The sequence below is a fragment of the Hevea brasiliensis genome, chromosome 7 (genome assembly GCF_030052815.1).
Source record: "Hevea brasiliensis isolate MT/VB/25A 57/8 chromosome 7, ASM3005281v1, whole genome shotgun sequence".
Lineage (NCBI taxonomy): Eukaryota > Viridiplantae > Streptophyta > Magnoliopsida > Malpighiales > Euphorbiaceae > Hevea > Hevea brasiliensis.
This window is the reverse complement of record NC_079499.1, coordinates 101,972,233-101,996,747: the sequence shown is the minus strand read 5'-3', so window position 1 is coordinate 101,996,747 and position 24,515 is coordinate 101,972,233. Positions and strand designations below refer to the sequence as shown.

Here is a 24,515-nt window from a genome sequence, read left to right as displayed (position 1 = left end):
ATGCAAACCACGTTCATTTCGAAGTATCAAAACACATTTCATAAAACCCACAGTTAGATCATACCATTCGAAACAAATAGAATCTCAATAGCCAGAGGCTAAAGAGAAATCACATCACAAGGCTATCTAGCTCAAATATATGGATATCCATTCACATCCTCTTCTACTGGCACACCTCAACACTTCTCCAGAGAAGGAATCAAAATTCGAAACTAATTACCCCCACTAGTCGTGCTAGTGAGGTGTTCAAATATATGGTCATGACACTGTGGTTTCAAAACTTATCTTAACAATTTGCTAAACATTGCCATTTTAAATATACACAATAACTTTCACAATTTAAATCAAACATCCTGAATAAGATCACAATAACTTTCACAATTTCAAAGCAAGAGTAAAAATGCATATTTCATTCACTTTATCAATAAATTTTAAGGCATAGTAGTGTTGTGCACAAACCTCAAGCGAGTTGTCCCCTAGCCTCGACTCGGTTCCTCGGGTTCCTTCCCGATATTCTTTTCAACTGAAACACACAATTTTACAATGTTTCAGTACTAGAACTTAACACAAATCCAAAATAAATTTAGCTTCACATTTACCTAGTTCTAACGTGTTAAATTCGATGTTCTCGAAATTTTTGTGTTTCGGGTTACTATTCACTACACTATTCAAGTCAAATAGTTGACTTTATAAGGCTTAATAGGTATGAGAACTCCAATTTCACCCACATACCACATTTTGGTCATTAAATTTGTTGGTTTTGGTCACTTTCTCAAAGCTTAAATCCTTTTGGCCAAATTGTCAAGTTTTCAGTTTTGGTGCTCCAAGTTGCACTGTTCTATTGGCCCTTTTACTATTGGAATTTGGAAAAACTTCCTTCACAGAAAATGTTCCTTATTATCTTAAGTGTATTCTCATTATTGGATCACCCCAATTGGAGTTTTGTAGCTCAAGTTATAGCCAAAATACAATTATCGCTCACGCAATCGCTCATGCTGCAATTTAGGTTCTGGCAGATTTTTGATCCAAATTCATTCAATAATTTGATCAAGTTAAGTCCATAATTTGGTCTAATTTCCTTCATACGAAATGTTCTACTATGTCTTAGGTTTCCATCGGTTCAAGAATCGCCTAAATCGGAGTTTTCTAGAGAGAGTTATAGCCATTGGAACTTTACTATTCAAATGGAAATCTGCAGTTTTGCAGGTTCAGTAACTCAACTTTGCTCAATCATTTGATTAGGTTAATGGCATAATTTGGGTTGGTGTTCTTCATGAAAGTTTTAGATCTATATCTTATCTAATTACTGGTAAAATTTCAGGTCATTTTGGCCTTCCTAGCTCGAGTTATGACCAAATGAACAATTACTGTTCATTTGGTCAGTTTGTGCAGTGGCAGCCTGCTCTCATTTCACTTTGGTCAATTGGTTCACTAAGTTTTGGTCAGTTTTTGGCCATGGTTCCTCAATGAAAATTGTGCTATTTTATGTCTATTTTCATCCCCAATTGGTGGCATATCAATTGGACTTGTAAAATTTCCATTTTGGTCCTTCAAAGTTGGTTTGGTCATGCTGCCAGCAGCATGACCATTTGCCCTACGAATTTAACTTCCATTCTCACAATTTCCACACATCTCTTTTGGTCATTATTGACCATTTTTCATCTCACAATTGGTCAAAGATATCAATTATGCATTTTTCCAAAATTTGGTTCACAAACCCTAACATTCAAACCCTAACTCATTCATCTCATGCATTTAACTACATTTAATGATTTTAGTGCTAATCATTCAACTAAGTAAGGTTTCTAAACTCATTCAAACCCATTAAATTCATGCAATTCATATTCCCTTTAAGCTGGCCGAAAATTCACTAATAGTCCTTCCCCCATACTTTCATTTCATTTAATGAATTCTAAGCTCATTTAAGTAACAAGCATGCACTTAAAATAGAAATTGAAGGTTAGAATACCAACCTTAGGTGAAGCCTTTGATCTTCACTTTTTGTTCCAACTTCACACTTTTTCTTTCCTCTATTCTTCCTTTCTATACTCTTCAAGATGCAAGAATGAAGTTTAGGTGGAGAATTTTAGGGAGAGCATGTTTAGTTTAGGGTTTCAAAAGCTTGGTGAGACTTATCAATGGTGGAAAATGAAATAAGAGAGAGGGAAGAGAGAGAGAGGATTTCAGCCAAATGAAGAAGACAACCCAACAATTTCTTTTTTATTTGTTTTTAAATCTAATTATTTTAAATTTTGACTTAGTCAACTTTAATAAAATAAATTATATTCTTGACATCATGTATGATGTCATTTAGATGATGTTATAAGTCATATTTCATTTCCTTTTCTTTTTTCTTTATTTTTTTCTATTAGTTCTTTAATTTAATTCTCTATTCGGAAATTTTCTTTTCTCCGATTTTATTTAACAATTAGGTCAGGAGTCAGCTCTCGGGGTCAATTGACCAAATTGCCCCTCGCCGGTTCATCCCGGTTTGCAAATAATTTCATATTTCTTTCGGTTCCCTGACCTAATTATTTGACTGACTTAACAGTTCTTTTTCGTGATTTTCTCTTTTCCACTGTGTCCATAAGGGTCCTAAGGACCGCAACGTCACTTTTTACGGTTCGAAATTTGAGTTTAAAATGACTTTGCAGTCGTTCCCGAGGAGACCCATCGCTGTGACTCTCGGCTCGTTTAACTTCTTTTGTTTTGTTTTTCTTGTTTATACTTAACTAATTGAACATTACTAATTATTTGTGTTTATGGCTTCTCTAATTGTCTTAAGTGTGGTTCTAATCCCCTTAATTATCCGGACCGACACCGGTCACCGGAACAGTGAAATCTACCAGGCTATGCAAACGGGGTGTTACAGGGGTCATGTCATTTAGTTTGAATTTAGTTAAGAGAACTCGAGCAGGGAACTTCTCCCAATCTCTAGGTATATTTTATTAAGAGTTTTGAATGGGAGATTTGGATAAGAACTCTCCTCCGATCTCTGCGTTTTGTTTGAATGAGGATCAAGTAAGAACTCTCCCCCCACCTCTTAAAGTATTCGGCTTAAAGTTTTAATGAAGGATCTCGGATAAGAACTCTCCTCCGATCTTCGTGTTTTTGTTTGAATAAGGATCAGGTAAGAACTCTCCCCCGACCTCTTAAAGTATTCGTGACATAAGACCGAACTTTTCACCGATCTCGTATATAACTACCTTGTCCGAACTCTTTAGCTGGCTATATCCGATCTCTCTCGGTTACTAGTCTGGAGTCTTATCTCGATTCCCGCTCTATTATGTTATTTCCTAGACTCACTTAGTAGCCCGATCTCATGACTTTTCTCCTGATTCCCTATTTATTCTTTGATTATTTTTACTTATTCAAAAGAAACTATCACGTTAGGATATTGCTACTAAATTACCTATAAGTTACCCGCAACCGGAACACCTATATTCAAAGGAAATAAAAACTAAGAACAAATAAATAACGTCAACTTATGAAGGGAAAAAGTAAACTCAAGAGAATAAATATCAGCCTGAGGGATCTACGTGGGATCTTTAGTATGACTGGATTTAGTGAAAATTTTGAGAATAGAAGCAAAGAAAGTAAAGCGCGAGCGTTCAACAAAATGACAGTCTAGGTACTTACCTGTGTGAGGTCGAGGCTATCAAACTGACTTTGGAGATCACAAGTATTGTAGAGTTGAAAGCTGGTGATACAAGGACGAATGCTTAATTCGAAATTGCAAAAACCAGGTTAAAATGCAGTTGAACCGAAGCGACAAAAACCGGGTCAGAATGAGATCAAGCTGAAAGAATAATGTGTTGATGTTGGGGTGATAAAAACGAGACTGAACAGAAATGGTGTGGTAGAGTGACGAACAAACTGAAAATGAAGGATTTTAGGGTTCGAAAACTCTATCAATGGAGATACTCGATAAAATTAGTTTCTGGAGTTTCTCAATTTTTATGCAAGCTTAGAATGGCAAAGCAGCAAGACTGAATTAAATTTCAGAGCCTTTCCACTATAATTACCACTACCTTTTTTTTCTGTCCGTCCCTTCTATAGTATTGCATGCAGGTATTTATAGGGAACGGGTGCTACTAATGAAGGGTCAGGATTTCCCCTTGGGGATACGGAAGGTTTGGATTTAAAAGGACATAATCCGACATCTGAAAATTAAAAGGAATCAAAATGGACGACTGGGATCCTATTCAGAATATCTGTCCTTTCTCTTCTCAATCCAACGGCTCAGGATCTTGCCTTTCAGGACAGATCCAAAGGCTGGGAATAAAAGGCGCCGGACCTATCGTCTGCCTTTTGATCCAAGGGCTCCAGATTCATCCTTACAAGTATGATCAACGGTGGAGATTGTGATGTACAAAACTGCCATAACTGTTTTTGGTGTCTATCAGCAATGTGGGCGATTCTGCAAATGAGGTGTGCGGTGAAGATTTGCTCACGCCTACAACGCTTTAACTAACTCGGCTCTGATTATGTAGAGAGTTATTGGAAGTCATCTCATCCTCTCCATGCTTTCCGATCTCTATTCCTTCCGCTCTCTCTATTATGACCCTCTTCTTTTTCGATCTGTCTCATATCGGCCCCTCATCTCTTCCCGATCTCTCCCATTCCAGAACCTTCCTCTTTATCCGATCAGCCTTAGTCAAAGCAATTAATTCTTCAGTTACCGATGCATCTGCTTTGGTTTCTATACGCAATAAATGCTCAGGCCTTATATATATGCACCAGCGAGAAAACTCCTCCACACTTCATTTCTCCTCCTTCCATTTCTCCATTTCTCTTGTTCTAGCTTCTCCGGTGACAATTCCTATTATGGTGACTACTTTTGATTTTTTTTCCGACTGTTTTCTTTGCTCCTCAATTGAAAATTTACGATCCCAGCGATCGGAGAAACATGAGAACAATATCTGATGACAGTGAAGGAACCAGATTAATTTACTGATCAGGATCGAAAACGACGATCATGCCGATCTCGAGCAACAGTACTGCTAATTTTAATCTTAATGTCGGTGACTGCCTCTTGAAGTTCATTTGGCTCCTCACCACATTGGGCGTCCCTACTGCAGCTCGGTTCCAGTCGATGACATCGACGATGACTCCATTCATCATCATGAGAGTCATAGTCACCCCATCTGAGCTGCACATCTATCCGATGCCTATGGTTGGCTTTCTGATCAAACACATCTTTTGATTCAGCCACAAGACTAGACTTTGACATAGGTCCTTACTAGGTAGGATGTAACACCGATCTTTAGAGATCGCCCAAATGATGTAATCTGACATTTAAAGGTTCTCTTAATGATGTAATCCGATCTCTTAAGATCGCCCAAATGATGTAATCTGACCTTTTGGAAATGAAATGAAATTTTATTTGAAGGTTATTATTTAATTATCGCATTGGTTAATTTTCGATCTCTGATGTGCATATCCGATCTGATCTCTAACTAAATCGTCATTAGCCGATCTGCGGCTCTGAAAATTATCACAACCTGATAAGCCCAGCTAGCCGATCTCATTTTATTCGATTTTATTATTGTGTTTCTGGAACTTTCCCGCGACGTGTCAAGAAAGCGGGTCGATTCCGCTAACCGAAGCGCCGCTTGGGACTTCGTGAGCATTAGATGCTCAGACGGGTATAAATAGGGGGAGGGTCAATCAGTTGCTCCCTTATGTCATTTTTAGCACTTTGCAAGCAATTTCAAAATTCTCTCGTTTCTTCAAGTTTTTCCGGCACCGATCACATTCTGGTAAGGGTTTTAATCCTTCTCTTAGTTAAACTTCTTTTATTTCTTTGAAAATGAGTGGCGCCGAGGGTCAAAGAGCGGCGAGCCCTCCTTCCATCCATATTTCTTGGATGTCGGACGAAGTTGAGGTGGTCAGGCCAAGTGGACGACCTAAGCCTCCTACGACCTCTGCTTCAGCCTACGGTCAAGTGGCACAATCAAGGCGAACACCTTCCTCTGGGAGAGAAAATCTTCCCATTGACGAGTTGCCGTCAGTCCTCCAAGAAACCGATCTGTAATTGATTAGTCAAGAATACAATCTTCGGACCAACTCGTACGAGCTTATTAGATGCCATGGTGATCACCGAGCTGATCACTTCTTTGAAGAAAATGATGCGATCATGATATATGAAGAGCAATTAAAAGCCGGGCTCCGATTTTCTCTTGACAACTTCTACAAGGACATTCTGAAGCTCCACCACGTATGTATAGCCCAAGTACATCCGAACTCATGGCGAATTCTGGTGGCTTTTAGAGGCTTATGCCGAGCCAAGAAGCTCGAGCCTACAGCGAAGGTTTTTGCTAAGCTGCATAGACTTACTCGTCGAAAGGACGACGAGTATTGGTTCTTCCAAGCCAAACAGCACTGTGGGTTTTTTATCGATCTCCCCTCTTCACTGAAGAATTGGAAGAATCGCTTCTTTATGTTGAGGAGCAAGATTCTGAACGGTTTTGAAGGTTTCCCGTGTAGCTGGCAATATCTGGGCCCATCAATTCCAAAAAAGGTCGCCCTAAGTAGGGACGAGGGTGCCATGGTAATAGAATTGAAGGATCAGGCGGCCACTCATAAGTATTTGTGCTTATACGCTATTATGGCCGAGCTGAGATGGTGGCTAATGTGGATGATCGCCAATGAAGACTATGAACTGCAGCTCTTTGACCTCGGACCCGAGACCGGTATAACCTAAATATTTAGTCTCCCGATTTAGGTAATCTCACTAATTGTTTTTCTGTGCAGAAATGAAAGAGGTGAAGGCGCAAAGGAGAGCCATAAGCGAAAAAGAGAAGTCTCCTGGAAGGTACGAGAAATGAAGATCGCCGCGGCATCACAAATGCCAAGGAGAAGTGCCGGGAGACTCGTCCCGACCTTCGGGACAACTGGTCCCAGAAATAGAGGTAGCTCTTTCTCCCCCTCGATAAGAAGAGCCACCACCTCCACCTGTTCCTTCAAGTGCTGAAGGGGAGTCTTCCCAACCTACTGTGAGGACCCTTTCTCATGGTGCCCAAGTCCTCATTCATTCTCTGGAGAAGAACCAATCCATTCGGGAGAATCCGGGCTTGGCCAAAGTTCTGGGTGCTACCATATGCCTCTTGGAGGACCGGAACAGGCTGACCTCAGGTAGCATTGACGATCTCCTGGCTCAGACGATGAGTTTGAGCGTAGAGAGCCTGGTGAACCAGCACATAATCAGGGAAAAGGCTCATCTTCTGAGGCAGGAGATTCTGAAAGCGGTCCAGGATGCAGCTTTCGCCCGAGCCCAACTTTCATCTGCCCAAGACTACATTGCTGAAATCGAAGGTCGGATAAAATCCTATGACGATAAGATGACCGAACAGGCTCATGAACTTGGGGAAGCTCGGTCACTTCAAATTACCGACGTCGCTCGCCTTACTGAGGAGCTTAAAGCGAAGGAAGAAGAGGTTGTGATGAGGGAAGCTGGTGCTTATGTGAATGCACACAGCGATCTTCTGGCCGAGGTCGAGAGGCGTTATCCTGGGGAAGAGTTCTCCTGGATTGTGGATCTTGCTCCCAGAGATGAAGAGGGGAGCAAGGAGGAAACTGAGAGAGAGAGAGAGAGGATGAGCGAAATGTTAATGTAGAACAGGCTGGGGGTGACCCTCCAGCTGAATGACTTGTACTTTTATTTTGAGATGAAATGAAATCCCTTTTGTTCAATTTCTTGATGAGATCGGAAAGTATTCAAATTGTATGAGTGCTTGATTGTTTGAACATATTAGGACATCAAACTTAAAAGAGATTATTAATCCAAGTATAAGAGGTTGGAAAAACATTGTAACCATGAGATCGGCCTAAGCCGAGACCAAACAATGGATAGAACTTTAAATCATTAAAATTAGAAACTTGATTTGAATACTTAAGATCAGAAACACCATTAAGTCGAACTGAAACCTTAACTTTATTAAACGATTTTCCACAATATTTATAAAGGAGAGATCGAAAATAAGACGGGATAGCATGGAGACATGATATTGGTTTGATCTCCTTTGATGAGAGATCGGAAATGAGATTGGATGGCATGGAGACCTGATATTAGTTTGATCTCCTTTGTCGAGAGATCGAAAAGCATCCGACTAGATGCGGGATCGATTTATTTCCTGATTGAGTTACTTGTAATTGAAGAATGTCGGTTGGGGGTTAATTTTCAAAGTTCGTTGACTTCGGTGATCGGCCAAAATATGGTGTCGACATTCGGGATAAAAAGTTATGAGTTTTTGAAGGCTTTTTGCATTTTTATCCAAAGAGTACTTCAGTAGCCGAAGTCAAATTTTCAAAAGTGAGTTTTTGGCACCTCCACCTTTGGTAGCCGAAGTAAGGGACTTCGACAACCGAAGTAAGGAACTTCTTGAACTCGATAAAATGGGGTTTTGGGTGGTTGAATGGCTATATTTGCATTAAATGCACCCCCAACGGTTATTTTCTTGCCAAAACTATAAATAGAGACCATTTATAACTGGAAGCAAGTACAACAATTAATTTTTCAGAATTTATTATTTTTTTAAAGCTTTTCCCTCTTTCTCTCTCTAAACTTGAGTTTCCATAATTAATTCTTGAGAGCTTGTTTGTTTAAGCTATAATTTTTTAGTTCAAAGAGTTATTTCAAAGTTGTTGAGAGTATTCATTGTAACTTGAGTGTGATAGAACATTCAAATGCTTTTGTAAGAAAAGGGAATTGTAAAAGAGTAAGGGTTCTCTCTTGTAGTTTTGTAAGGGGTTTATTCTTCACCCAAAGAAAAATTATAGTAGAGTTAACTCTCAAGGAGAGCCTGAGGAGAGGACGTAGGCTTGGAAGAGTTGAACCTCTATAAATTCTTGTGTTTTCTCTTTTTCCTTTTCCTTGTGCTTATTCTCAAAAATACCTCCTAACCTTCAAATTTTTTAATTAACACCCAATTCACCCCCCTCCTCTTGGGTTGTTACAAAGGACAACATGATTATTAAAATAGTATTAGACCTAATTGAAAATTAGTTTTTGGACCTCATAAAAATAGCCTAAAAAGTTTAAGGATTTAAAAATAAAAAGAAAAAAAAAAGGAAGTTAAAATGTGCAACAAACACCCCCTTCTCTCTCTCTCTCTCTCTCTCTCTCTCTCTCTCTCTCTCTCTCTTTGTTTCTTTTTCCTTTCCTTCCTTTTTTTTTGGCCATATCTCTCTTTTCTGGTCACCTTTTTCAGCATTCTTGATATCAAGATGCTCATCGCCTCATAAGCATTGCATAGATACCAAGTTTGTGTGGTATCATTTCCCGATTTGCGCGAATCGAGCTTTGAAAGTTTTAGCGTATTTTAACTTCTGGACAAATTTCTCCCAAACCAAAATTTTTTCTAAAAAATCCGAGTATACTAGCGCGTTATACACTCTGAGTGCTTCAAAACGATACCAATTTGAGAATTTTTTACACAAAAAAATTTTTGAGACCACGAGCTTACTAGTGAGATTTCGGGTCTTTAAACCTGTCTTTTGGGTTAAATAAAATTATATTCTAACCTTTTATGCTTTGGACAAGGTGTAGGTACTTTCTTTTCATAAAAATTCCACTGATTCTCAGGACTACATTTTGGTCTGGACGCGCTGACTTTGGGGTCCATCTCGAAAGCAGGTTAATATTACAGTCATTCCTACTATTTTCAAATGTCACAGACATGTTCTAGGTGTTAGAATTAGCATAGGCAACCCCAAATGTAAATTTGCTCTTTTTGCCTTAAGTTGAGCTATAGTTTGATAATTAATAAAATATTTATGGGCATATAAAATGCAGTCATGTTAATTGAAATATTAAGATAATATTATTAAGGACCTCTAGAAATATTTATAGAATTTTTAAAAATAAATTAAATATTTTTGGATAATAGTAAATTTTAAGCCCCTAAGCTGAAGTTGAGCAATAACACTAGTTAATCGATTTTGGCAAGTCCTAAATGGGCGTTGTGTTGTGGGCCTGAGGCCTTTGAATCATTGAGATAAAAATTGTGTTTTCTTACAAGAAGGTTAGGTACTAAGTGTAAGGGACACTCTACCAAATTTTCGGCATGAACTTAAGAAGTATTTTCTTTCTTTGATTAATTATTGTTGGTTTATTTTTTATATTTCTTTGGTATGTTTGCTTAGGTGATCTGAATCAACCATCTTTTTCTTTTCAGCAGAATCAACAAGCGTTGGGTCACAATGTGAGTTAAATATTGATCATATTTGTAATTTCAATATTATTACTTAATTATGTTTGACATGTTCATGCATCCGCATAAACATATATACATAAGTAGTTAAATATATATGAGCACTCTTTTGCTGCATATTTATTTCCTGTTAATCATTTGTGGCTATTGCCTAAGGATAATTTAGAGTTATATGTGTTTGTGCTTAAATGTGGAGTATGTTATGGATATGGAGTGGATGAATAGACGCAACTTAAACTTGTCTCGTTGGGACCTGGTCCTTATAGTTATGGAAAATCGGGATGAGATATGACTTTGAGTTGATCTATCTCGCTGGTTTCCGCACTTGAATTTAAGTACAGGCTTAAATTGAGCTCTCTAATAGATATTAAATTAAGAGAACTGAATAAAAGTAAGCTCCTATAGTTACATATGAAATGCTGAGTAATTACATATGAAATACTGAGTGCATACATAGCTTTAAAATTATATTATATTCAATGTTATCGATTCTTTAATTTATGTAAAAATAAAAATTTATATGTTGGCAAATAAATTGCAAATATAGCTATTTAATTCATTTTTTTAAAAAACGCACCGTAAACATTTCTACCAAAAGAACCAAACAACTCACATGCAACAATGCCTAATTTAAGCTAAATAACAGAATATCCGTGCGGAAGCATGTGCATGCCTTATTGAATATCCATTCAACTATATCTTCAATGGTGTAGAACAGCCATGAATCCACTAGATTTTAATTTCAATATTGTGGATACTTAATTTAATATGGAATTTTTCATTTTCTGATTTATAAATAAATATTATAACTTAAGCTTATTTACTTTAAATTAAATTAATTTTTTAAAAAAATAAATCAGTGCATGAACTAAAGCATATTCATTATTTTTAATAATTATCGGTTCGAATTACATAATAATTTTCAAAATTAAAATTAAATTAAAATATATCGATTATAAACTCATAACTAATATAATTTAAATGAAATTCATAAAATTTGAATCAAATTAATTAATACGATTTCACCGATTTCATCGATTTTGATGATTTCATGTACGCCTCTGTCTAAATTATGTCATTTTATACAATTTCATCGAATATTAAATAATTAAAATTAAATTTAATTAATTATTTAAATTATTTCAATTGAAGTTTCTAGATGTAAAAAATATAATGTAATTTTTTCTTTTTATTGGAAAAAATATATATATATTTCCTTTTGCTATCTTTATAATTAATATATATAATAATAATTTCTATAATTAATATTATATATCTTTCAATTTTTTTAATTCTATATTTATATTAAAAATAGATATTATTTTTTTTTAAATACACAATTCATTTTTCTTAATTTTGAAAAATAATTTTGTCCAATTCAAAATTAAATCAAGTTGAAATTGAAATCAGACCAAACCACAAATCAAAATAAGACTAAACTGAAATCAAATTCTGAATGGCTATACTTTGGATTGAAACCGAACCGATACCATAAGAAACCAGGATCCAATGGTTTGGTTTACGATCAAACCATCTACGTTGAAGCCACCAGTTTGGAATTGGTACTAGTCCAAAACCGGACCGAGTCTTTGAATTGATCATTTATTTTTTTTTTTTTTTTTTTAAATGGGATTGGTTGCTGGATGGCAACCTTCTCCCCAATGAAATACAAGGATCTACAAGAATAAGTCTTAAGCAGAATAATTTGCCTATAAATTCACAAGCGTCTCTCATCACTAACATATTCATCAACCATATTGATTTCATTTCAAGAAATAATATGGGTTCTGGAGGAGAAGCCAATTTCACAGTCACGGTGATCAGGAAGGAGGTGGTGGCAGCAGTACTACCACTGCAAGAGCATTGGTTGCCACTCTCCAACCTGGATTTGCTTCTTCCTCCACTTGATGTTGGTGTTTTCCTCTGTTACAAGTCACAGAAGGACATCAATTCTGGACGCGCTGACTTTGGGCTCCATCTCCAAAGCAGGTTAATATTACAGTCATTCCTACTATTTTCAAATGCCACAGACATGTTCTAGGTGTTAGAATTAGCATAGGCAACCCCAAATGTAAATTTGCTCTTTTTGCCTTAAGTTGAGCTATAGTTTGATAATTAATAAAATATTTATGGGCATATAAAATGCAGTCATGTTAATTGAAATATTAAGATAATATTATTAAGGACCTCTAGAAATATTTATAGAATTTTTAAAAATAAATTAAATATTTTTGGATAATAGTAAATTTTAAGCCCCTAAGCTGAAGTTGAGCAATAACACTAATTAATCGATTTTGGCAAGCCCTAAATGGGCGTTGTGTTGTGGGCCTGAGGCCTTCGAATCATTGAGATAAAAATTGTGTTTTCTTACAAGAAGGTTAGGTCCTAAGTGTAAGGGACACTCTACCAAATTTTCGGCATGAACTTAAGAAGCATTTTCTTTCTTTGATTAATTATTGTTGGTTTATTTTTTATATTTCTTTGGTATGTTTGCTTAGGTGATCTGAATCAACCATCTTTTTCTTTTCAGCAGAATCAACAAGCGTTGGGTCACAATGTGAGTTAAATATTGATCATATTTGTAATTTTAATATTATTACTTAATTATGTTTGACATGTTCATGCATCCGCATAAACATATATACATAAGTAGTTAAATATATATGAGCACTCTTTTGCTGCATATTTATTTCCTGTTAATCATTTGTGGCTATTGCCTAAGGATAATTTAGAGTTATATGTGTTTGTGCTTAAATGTGGAGTATGTTATGGATATGGAGTGGATGAATAGACGCAACTTAAACTTGTCTCGTTGGGACCTGGTCCTTATAGTTATGGAAAATCGGGATGAGACATGACTTTGAGTTGATCTATCTCGCTGGTTTCTGCACTTGAATTTAAGTACAGGCTTAAATTGAGCTCTCTAATGGATATTAAATTAAGAGAACTGAATAAAAGATAAGCTCCTATAGTTACATATGAAATGCTGAGTAATTACATATGAAATACTGAGTGCATACATAGCTTTAAAATTATATTATATTCAATGTTATCGATTCTTTAATTTATGTAAAAATAAAAATTTATATGTTGGCAAATAAATTGCAAATATAGCTATTTAATTCATTTTTTTAAAAAACGAACCGTAAACATTTCTACCAAAAGAACCAAACAACTCACATGCAACAATGCCTAATTTAAGCTAAATAACAGAATATCCGTGCGGAAGCATGTGCATGCCTTATTGAATATCCATTCAACTATATCTTCAATGGTGTAGAACAGCCATGAATCCACTAGATTTTAATTTCAATATTGTGGATACTTAATTTAATATGGAATTTTTCATTTTCTGATTTATAAATAAATATTATAACTTAAGCTTATTTACTTTAAATTAAATTATTTTTTTAAAAAAATAAATCAGTGCATGAACTAAAGCTTATTCATTATTTTTAATAATTATCGGTTCGAATTACATAATAATTTTCAAAATTAAAATTAAATTAAAATATATCGATTATAAACTCATAACTAATATAATTTAAATGAAATTCATAAAATTTGAATCAAATTAATTAATACGATTTCACCGATTTCATCGATTTTGATGATTTCATGTACGCCTCTGTCTAAATTATGTCATTTTATACAATTTCATCGAATATTAAATAATTAAAATTAAATTTAATTAATTATTTAAATTATTTCAATTGAAGTTTCTAGATGTAAAAAATATAATGTAATTTTTTCTTTTTATTGGAAAAAATATATATATATTTCCTTTTGCTATCTTTATAATTAATATATATAATAATAATTTCTATAATTAATATTATATATCTTTCAATTTTTTTAATTCTATATTTATATTAAAAATAGATATTATTTTTTTTTAAATACACAATTCATTTTTCTTAATTTTGAAAAATAATTTTGTCCAATTCAAAATTAAATCAAGTTGAAATTGAAATCAGACCAAACCACAAATCAAAATAAGACTAAACTGAAATCAAATTCTGAATGGCTATACTTTGGATTGAAACCGAACCGATACCATAAGAAACCAGGATCCAATGGTTTGGTTTACGATCAAACCATCTACGTTGAAGCCACCAGTTTGGAATTGGTACTAGTCCAAAACCGGACCGAGTCTTTGAATTGATCATTTAATTTTTTTTTTTTTTTTTAAATGGGATTGGTTGCTGGATGGCAACCTTCTCCCCAATGAAATACAAGGATCTACAAGAATAAGTCTTAAGCAGAATAATTTGCCTATAAATTCACAAGCGTCTCTCATCACTAACATATTCATCAACCATATTGATTTCATTTCAAGAAATAATATGGGTTCTGGAGGAGAAGCCAATTTCACAGTCACGGTGATCAGGAAGGAGGTGGTGGCAGCAGTACTACCACTGCAAGAGCATTGGTTGCCACTCTCCAACCTGGATTTGCTTCTTCCTCCACTTGATGTTGGTGTTTTCCTCTGTTACAAGTCACAGAAGGACATCAATCCAATGGTGAGTTTTGGGTCCATGGTTGGGGTTCTGAAGAAGGCCATGGCTCAAGTTCTGGTGTCCTACTATGCCTTTGCTGGTGAGGTTGTAGCCAATCCTTTGGGTGAGCCTGAGCTTCTGTGCAACAACCGTGGTGTGGACTTCTCTGAGGCTTTTGCTGATATTGAGCTTAAAGACCTCAACTTTTATAACCCTGATGAGAGTGTAGAAGGTAAACTTGTGCCTAGGAAGAAGAATGGTGTGCTTTCTGTTCAGGTCTGCAAGACTGTAACCTTAAATGTCTTTTTTTTTTTTTTTTTTCAATGTTTCCTCTTGTGGGCTATTAGGTTTGCTTCCATCTTACGGTAATATTAGGATGTGTTTGATAGAAAGTTAAAAAATTAAGAATTAAAATTTATTTATATTTTTAATATTAATATTTAACTCTGATAAAAATTAATTTAATTTTTTAAAAACTAAAATAATATTAATAAGAAATTAAAAATTAGAATCATTTTAGAAAAAAAAAATAATCATAAGTAAATTCAGAAACACTTATAACTTAAGTGCTATATCTAATTATCTATGTTTTATTTTATCTAAAAATATATAAAATTATTATTACCATTAATTACTAAATATGGATAAATTTATAAATTTATTTGAGTGTCATTTTATTTTTTTTAAACAAAAAATAGATAATTCATAGATTGCCATTAAGTTGGCAGCGCATGCGTAAATTTGAAGGATAAGCAATGTCAAAGAAAAGAGATTCACATTGACAAAATCTACTATAACAATGACAAAATATTGACAAATAATCTATCTAGATAGTTGATTTTTTTAAAATAATTTTTTAATTAATGTCAATAATTTTTTTATTATTTTATTTTATGAAACTTAAAGAGTGTTAGGTTTGGTTACTTACTTTTAACTTATAAATAAACTTAAAAATAAATAGTTAATTATTTGATAAAATTATTTAAAATTAACTTTTAAATAATTTAAATATTTGTTGTAATTGTAAAAATTATGATAGTGTTAGATATTTTTAAAAACTGGTTAGGTAATATAATATTTTACTTGATCAAAGAGTAATTTTAAAATAAATAGATAAGTTATAAGTAATCTTATTTATAATCTCTGACTTATTTTAAATAATTTTTTAACTTTTAAGTCAATCAAATATTAATCTACTTTTATAACTTTTTACTTATAAATTTATTTGACCGACTTATAAATCAAATCAAACACCTTTGAGATTTGTTAAAATTTTCAAAACAAACCAAACACAATAAATAAATCCGTTAATATCATATAAAATTAGAGAGGGGAGATTCGTAAGGGACTCATCTAAGATCAAAGTACCCATCAAATAAGAAGTAAAAATTGTCAACTAATAAAATTGTAAACTAATCAGTGAGATAATTAAATATTTTTTGAAAATCAAAATTTATTATTTTTATCCTTATGAGTACATGCACTTATATATAAGAGAGGAATTAATTATTAATTATGCAGCCTAAGTTTATTACCATAAGTTTAAGAAAACTTGACGAGTAGCATTAGCCTAATCTAAAATATTCATACTTTTACTTTAGTTTTTGCGTGCGTAACTAACAAAACTATAATTAATTTAATTAATTAAAAGACTTGGTATGCAGTCTTGAGTAGTTGAACTGTAAAGTCTTGGTAGACAGTCTATATGTGTGTGCCAGCGTAGGTGAACGCTCCTTAATTAATCATCCTTATAAGAAATTAATTATTTGAATTATTTGTGAGAATGCAATGTACATGGTGACTTTTCACACCATGTCAATGTTAAATATCTTGTCATATATATACTTGCTTTTATATATTATTTAAGGGTAAAAATAATAATAATTAAGTTCTAATTAACCATTTTGTTTTAATTTGTATGGTCTACCAAAGAATTAATCTCTATTCTTTTCAGGCAACAGAACTGAAATGTGGAGGTCTTGTAGTGGCATGCACCTTCGACCACCGCATAGCAGATGCCTACTCAACCAACATGTTTCTTGTATCATGGGCAGAGACAGCTCAATCAAAGCCAATATCAATCCTCCCATCCTTCAGGCGATCTTTGCTAAGCCCTAGACTTTCTGCTGGTTGCTTCGACCCTTCTATAGACGAAATGTTTGTGCCCATCTCCTCATTCTTACCTCCCAAAGATCAGCCTGAGGCCAATCCTGACGATCATCTCATAAGTCGAATATATTATGTTAAAGCCCACGAGCTTACTCGACTACAGTCGCTTGCTAGCTCTAATGGGTACAAGAGGACTAAGCTTGAGTCATTCAGTGCATTCCTGTGGCAATTAATCGCCAAATGTGCTAGTAACGAAGAAAATAGCACTACTGAAAGAACAAAGATATCAAAAATGGGGATTGTTGTGGATGGGAGGAGTAGATTAAGTGATAAAACAACTCCTGAGAAGGCAATACAAATGGCTACATACTTCGGAAATGTGCTTTCCCTTCCTTATGTTTGCAAGAGAGTTGAAGAACTTACTGAACTTCCATTGAGTAGGGTGGCAAATAATGTCCATAACTGCTTGGAAAAAGCAGCGACAAAGGAGCATTTCTGGGCGCTGATTGATTGGGTAGAGGCTCATAGGCCCGTGTCAGTAGTGGCTAAAATATATACTAGAGCTAGGTATGATGGACCAGCCTTTGTGATCTCATCAGGGCAAAGGTTTCCAGTTTCGAAGTTGGATTTTGGGTGGGGTGTGCCTGTTTTTGGGTCTTATCATTTTCCTTGGGGAGGCAACACCGGATATGTTATGCCGATGACAAGTCCGGGGGAGAACGGTGACTGGGTATTGTATATGCACCTTTTCAGAGAGCAACTTGAATTCTTGGAGGCTGAGGCTGCTCATTTTTTTAAGCCCTTGAATTGTGATGATTATCTTAACCAATAATTACATCAAACTAGCTTATCATGGTGTGTTTAAATGAACCTTGTTTGTCTTTGATTTGTACATATGATCAATGGATATCTTTGCACTTTGCAGATGTGAGTTAGCTGGAAATTCTATACCGTTATAATTAATTAGTAGTGGTACTTGATACAGTGAAGTGCGGCATAATTTCTTTTTTAAGCAAATAAATTATTATCTCTCTAAAATTATTCTCAGCGTAAACTTCATCTATTATAACCTTAAAATATAATATATATAGTTTATATGTTTAATAGATAAATTTATTGTATATATATTATCTTTTAAACTCATTATATAGCGGGTAAGAAAATTTAATATTTAAAATCGAGTAAGAAAATCTAATATTTACAATAAATTTATTTCTTAAATATAAAATATTATAATAAAATTATTTTTTAAAAGCACTAACAATTGTGGCTTGGCGTTGTTTTGAGAGTTCAGATGCATATCATATGATAAATAATCTTAAGTAATTGTACTGAATAAATACTACAATCTATTCATCTATCAACAATTAAAAGCTATCACAATAAAGAAAAAGAAAACTAATATATAAAGAGTATAAAACTCTCATTATGTAAATAATAATATTAATAAATAAAAAAATCTGCAAAAATAAGAAAACTAAAAAAAAAATAGATAAAATATTTGATTTTGTTGAAAAAATAAGACAAATGAGCTTATTGACGAAAATGATTACGTCAATGATAAGCTTATTTCTCTTTGTCTTATAACTTAATTATTGGAATTAGCAATAACGAAAATATTTTATTTTATTTTATTTTATATCTTATAAAAGAGATTAAATTATTAAAAGTCAAAAAAATAAGTCACACTATTAAATTTTATTGATGGAACATTATCATGCGTACCTGAAAATTCAAAGCCTCTAACACAAGAAAATCAACAATATATACTATATAGCAGTAATGGCTTATTATTAATTAGACTGAAAAATAAATTTAATATAATATATATAAAAAAATTGTGTAGCACTAATAATAATAATAATACAATTCTAGCTTCCCAACTAGGAAATAACGCTGTCACTCTCCGGTAATAAATGTTGAATATATGCATGCAAATCATTACTAATAATAAGCATGCATGTGGCTAAAATTAATGAATTGAGGCTTCGATCACTGCTAGTATCTAACCATCCACTTCTTCAAATTTTAAGTTTAATTTAAGAAAAAAAAAATCAATCTCAATTATTTTTTGCTTAATTTCATCTCTCATCCCTTAACTTTGAAATTATTTCATCATCGTCCATTAATTTTAGTTTGTATCACAAAAATACTCAAGTTTTAATTTAATATCACGCAATACCTCTCTGATCAGATGTCGTTGGATATTCATCCAGAAGCTAATCTAGACATTACACATAATAAAAAATATTTCTCCTTCTACTACTTGGAAAGAACAGTCTCTCTGCTATCTAAAAAATGCATGTGATGAGAGAGAAAAAAATTTGAGAGATAAGTGATCTCATTTATTAAAAATAAGGGAGAGAGACTATTCTCTCCAGGTGGTGTATGTGTGTATGTGTGTGTATATATATATATATATATATATATATATATATATATATATACAATGCTATGAGCCTCTGAAGATCAGTCCAAATGTCAAGTAAGACTGTAGATAAAAAGAAATAGTAAAGTCGGTAACTCATTGACCAGTTACTTAAATGCTCAAGTTAGTAATACTTATTAAGAATAGAAAGTTGTGAAAGTAAAGAGTACTGTAGAAAATTCAGCAGAATAAATATACTTGATTAATGGTTGTTTCTCATATTTATAAATCAAATGCTAAGTAGACATTATAGCTATCTGCGTGATTCTCGACTATTAAGTTAACGTCCGAGATTTCCTCCTGAAGATACGACTTTATCATTAACCGACACTGCTGGCACTGGGTATAGTTGATGCTCACTGAGCGATCGTCTACATGTCATCAATCTCTTCTTCTGCTCGGTCTAGGTTGCCTGAGCACTCTTCTATTCCGACTTGGCTATCGAGCATTCTTCTACTCGATTTGAATTGTCCGAATTAATTTTGCTCGCTCTATTTGGTTCGAGCATAAGCTCCTTTACTATTTTTGACTCTTTAACTAAACATTAACACTCTGATCGTCACATTGGATTTTTCATTTAAGCACTAACTATTTGACTCAATTTTGGATAGATAATATCAATATATATTGTGTCTAAAGCATGTTCAAATTAGCTTATGGTGGAAGTACCCAACAAAATATGATTAGAGAAATTTAGGATGATATTAAATTAAAATTTAAGTATTTTTGTGAAAAAATAAAAATTAAAAAGGGTAAAAAAAAAAAACCCTTAAAATAAAAATATGATAAGTGAAATTAAGCCATTAACTTTTGATTGCATCAATTAGAATTTATACAATATAAATTCACTTAAAGTATAAGCATATAAAAAAGAATTATTAGACAGATATAAGATTTGTTATATAAGCTATCTGTTCTTGCCAATAATTGAATGCAGCACGAGCTAGCTAGCAATGCATACGTGTCATGTAATAATATAGTTAGGGCTGTTGAGCCATTCCCATCGATGGCTTTCTAATTCATTTCCTTTCTCAATCTCGGAAAGATAAGTTGGAACAACCCTTAACTTTTTTAATTTCTACTCACTCAATCATCAGAAGACACTAGCCTACTCCAATTTAATATTGGGCTAACAATTCAATGATTTGTGTATTAAGCTATTTGTTTGATTCATAGATACAAGTATTTAAAGTCTTTTAAAAAACAAACGATGACAAATGTTTTTCCATTTTTTATGTAGCGAGATCGAAAAGTTAAGTTAGGAGTCCGGTTTTGAGATAGGGCTATTGTGCTCCTCATAAAGTTTAAATTTTTTTTCTTTTTGTTAATTTTTGGGGATGAATTAATCTTAATCTTAGAGCCTCTTCGATTAATATTGAACCTTCTATTTCATGTCTTAGGTATTCCAATCAAGGGGGTACGTTAATATCTCATATTAATTTAAGAGATGGATAATGTGCCCCTTATAAAGGCAATATTCTCATTTTGAGTTAACTTTTGAAAATGAGTTAATCCTAGTCCATTTCCTTAGGATAGTATCAAAGCCTCTTCCACCAATGTTGGACCTTTCATATATAAAAGTTTCACACTTCATATGCTCCGTTTAGAGGCACTATTCTCCTTTTGAGTTAATTCTTGGGGATGAGTTAATCCTAGTCTATTTCCATGACATTAGAGCCTCTTCCACCAATGTTGGACCTTCCATATATAAAAGTTTCATGCTCCAGATGTTCCGGTCAGAGGCACTATTCTCCCTTTGAGCTAACTTTTGAGAATGAATTAATCCCGGTTTATTTTTTTAAGGTAGTATCAGAGTCTTTTTAACTAATGTTGGACTTTTCATAACAGTTTCACACTCCAAATATTCCGGTAAAAGGGGTATGTTAATATCTCACATTAATTTTAAATAGGAGTCCTTATAACGTTTCAAATACTTTTTTTTTCTTGAATTAACTTCTATAATTGAATTAGGCTAGTCTTTTTTTCTAGACATTTTAATGATTAATTATGAGCGCATACAATGATACTAATTGCATTGACTTAGGTAACTTACAATACATGATATGTTGATGAAATTGTATTTTTGCGCTAGTAGGTGTTGAAGAATCCATGTTGGGTATAATTAGATGAGGACATAGGAACAAATATTTGAAGATGCAGACTGAAAGATCGTGAGATATAAACATTATCCATGAATATGAATATCTTGGAAGATGGTGAAAATTTTCATATAATATTCCTTTTAAGGTTCTAATGATTAAAAATATATATATTATATTTGACCCGATGAAATACCAATTGAAGTGTGGAAGTATTTGGGAGATAGGGGAGTGGCATGGTTAACTAAATTATTTAATAAGATTCTAAACTCAAAGAAAATGCCTAATGAATGGAGGAAGAGTATTTTAGTACCTATTTTTAAAAATAAGGGAGACATACAGAGTTGCTCAAACTATAGGGGAATTAAACTCATGAGCCATACTATGAAGTTGTGGGAGAGAGTTGTGGAGCATCGACTACGTCATGATACTTCTATCTCTCTCAATCAATTTGGTTTCATGCCCGGTCGTTCAACTATGGAAGCGATCTTTCTCATTAGAAGCTTGATGGAGAAATATAGAGATGTGAAGAAAGATCTACACATGATTTTTATTGATTTGGAGAAGGCTTATGATAGTGTTCCAAGAGAGGTCTTATGGAATGTGTTAGAACAAAAGAGGGTATCTATTAGGTACATACAAGTATTGAAAGATATGTATGAAGGAGCAACTACTATTGTGCGCACAGTGGGAGGGGACACAAGTGATTTTCCGATCTCAATTGGATTACACCAAGGATCAGCCATAAGCTCTTATCTTTTTACATTAGTTTTAGATGAACTGACGAAACATATACAAGAGAGTATTCCTTGGTGCATGATGTTTGCGGATGATATTGTTCTGATAGATGAGACACGAGAAGGAGTCAATAGGAAGCTAGAACTTTGGAGAAGTACTCTAGAGTCAAAGGGTTTTAAGTTAAGTAGAACAAAGACAGAATACATGCATTGCAAGTTCAGTGAAGGCCAAACTGGTGATAGGGAAGGAGTTAGTTTGAATGGAGTGGTACTGTCCCAAAGTAATCACTTTAAATATCTAGGCTCAGTTCTTCAAGTAGGTGGGGGATGTGAGGAGGATGTTAGTCATAGGATTAAAGCCGGATGGTTGAAGTGGAGACGTGCCACGGGAGTTTTATGTGATCGTAAGATTCCCAATAAATTAAAAGAAAAATTTTACCATAATGACCGGCTATGTTATATGGTAGTGAGTGTTAGGCACTGAAAGAGTCGTATGCATCTAAGATAAGAGTTGCAGAGATGAGAATGTTAAGGTGGATGAGTGGCCATACTAGACTAGATAAAGTCCATAATGAGAGTATTAGAGAAAAGGTAGGAGTGGTGCCAATTGAAGATAAGTTGAAAGAAGGGAGATTGAGGTGGTTTGGTCATGTGAAGCGTAGACATACGGAGGCTCCAGTTAGACAAGTAGAGCACATTAGGTTAGAGGATAGAAAGAAAAAAAGGGGTAGACCTAAATTAACTTGGAGGAGAGTAGTACAACATGACTTAGAAGCATTAAACATTTATGAGGATTTAACCAAAAATCGTTCAGAGTGGAAAAAGCGAATCCATATAGCCGACCCCAAATTTTTGGGATAAAGGCTTAGTTGAGTTGAGTTGAGTTGTATATTTGACCTTTTTTTAGTTTATTTGGCTTTAAAGCTATAGTTTAGATTTAAAATTTTATAATCGATAAAAATGATTCTAATATTATTATATTAAAATTTATATATTATTGTCAATTTTAATTTAAAAATATTTTGGATAAATAATAAGTTTTAATTAACATAATTAATCAAAATAATATTTTAAATTATTTTTTATAATGGAAATCCAAGGATTTGACGTGTCACCTAACTTGTTTACAATAATGGCCGAAGAAGAAACCAAGACCTTAGACTTGGAAAAGAATCCATCTCAATCAACTTGTTTAAATATTATTTTATCATATGGATTAGTTGAATTGAGACGTGAAATTTAATTTTTCCAATTAATTAATAAAAAATAATATTTTTATATAAATTTTAATTTTAATATAAATAATTTCTTACTGCATTAGAACGTTGACCGAAAAATTTTCTACATTGAAATTATAGGGAAGCTAGACGTTTTGTTAGTTTATATATTAATGCTTTATCGTTAATATTTTATAGCCGAATCCAACAAATCAATAATTGTTATTGTAATTGGGTAGATTCGAGTCCAAAATGGCTTCCTCCTTGCTCCCCAAAACTCTCTCCCTAATGAGGTATTATATAGTACTATCATAATTTTATATTAGTATTTAAAATGAAATGATAAACCAATCATGAACAGATAATTAAATATAAAAAAAATTATTATTATTAAAAAAATTATTTTTAATATATAAATAAAATTAAATTTTATAAAACTCATTATGAGTTAATTGTTACTCTATGATTAATTTGTCATTTTAGATATAATTGCCTATATAGAATAATTGATTCATTATATAATTTCTCTAAACTAATCTCATCATAAGGCTTTGTTTGGATAGACGAGGAAAGGGTAATTAATGAAAAAATATAAAAAAAAAGAAAGGACAAAGAGGTTAAAAGAAGTAATAAATATTCATTGTACTTGAAAAGAGGTGATGAAATAGTAAATTTAAGAGGTGTAAATAAAATAGTCATGGCTTTCATCTTCTCTCCTTACTCCTCCTTACACTTCAATTTATGATATATAAAAGCATATATATAAATTTGAGAGTAAAAGAGAAAAGGGCTTACCCATGCTTACTTTAACCCTTTATTTAATTCACGTTATTTATTCCTATTTGCTTTTATTTACTCCACATTCACCTTTATCCAAACAGATCTTAAAACCCAGTCATCACTTCCCCAACTACTTAGAAAATTATTACATAGTCTCCGCGCACCATGTCAAAGAGCATGATGTGGTGTTCCTTCTTAGATTTTCATATTATCTTTCACAATTTTAATTTTTCGTAACTTGCTTTTATTTACTCTATCTTCACCCTCATCCAAACAAAACTTAAAACCCAATCATCACTTCCCCAACTACTTAAAAAACTATTACATAGTCTCCGCGCACCATGTCAAAGAGCATGATGTGGTGTTCCTTCTTAGATTTCATATTATCTTTCATAATTTTAAATTTTCCTAACTTGTTTTGAATTTTAAATT

The 24,515-nt window shown here is 33.3% G+C and overlaps 2 protein-coding genes across 2 annotated transcripts; both read left to right on the top strand.

Annotated features, from left to right (window-relative positions):
- Positions 1 to 11,528: 11,528 nt before the first annotated feature.
- LOC131181585 (coniferyl alcohol acyltransferase-like) lies at positions 11,529 to 13,191 on the top strand. The gene is made up of 2 exons (XM_058150359.1): positions 11,529 to 12,203; positions 12,745 to 13,191. The coding sequence occupies exons 1-2, from the start codon at positions 11,995 to 11,997 to the stop codon at positions 12,773 to 12,775; spliced, it is 240 nt and encodes a 79-aa protein (XP_058006342.1). The 5' UTR covers positions 11,529 to 11,994; the 3' UTR covers positions 12,776 to 13,191.
- A 939-nt stretch (positions 13,192 to 14,130) lies between these two features.
- Positions 14,131 to 17,748, top strand: LOC110660233 (coniferyl alcohol acyltransferase). The gene is made up of 2 exons (XM_021818456.2): positions 14,131 to 14,989; positions 16,668 to 17,748. Exons 1-2 carry the CDS (start codon positions 14,561 to 14,563, stop codon positions 17,652 to 17,654), a joined length of 1,416 nt encoding a protein of 471 aa, XP_021674148.2. The 5' UTR covers positions 14,131 to 14,560; the 3' UTR covers positions 17,655 to 17,748.
- The last annotated feature ends 6,767 nt before the right edge of the window (positions 17,749 to 24,515 follow it).

Bases quoted from the DNA above. Each gene is read 5' to 3' on its own strand.
- LOC131181585 (XM_058150359.1), top strand. From the start codon at position 11,995: ATGGGTTCTGGAGGAGAAGCCAATTTCACAGTCACGGTGATCAGGAAG. The intron at 12,204-12,744 runs GTTAATATTACA...TTTTCTTTTCAG, and splicing joins GGGCTCCATCTCCAAAGCAG to CAGAATCAACAAGCGTTGGG.
- LOC110660233 (XM_021818456.2), top strand. From the start codon at position 14,561: ATGGGTTCTGGAGGAGAAGCCAATTTCACAGTCACGGTGATCAGGAAG. The intron at 14,990-16,667 runs GTCTGCAAGACT...TATTCTTTTCAG, and splicing joins ATGGTGTGCTTTCTGTTCAG to GCAACAGAACTGAAATGTGG.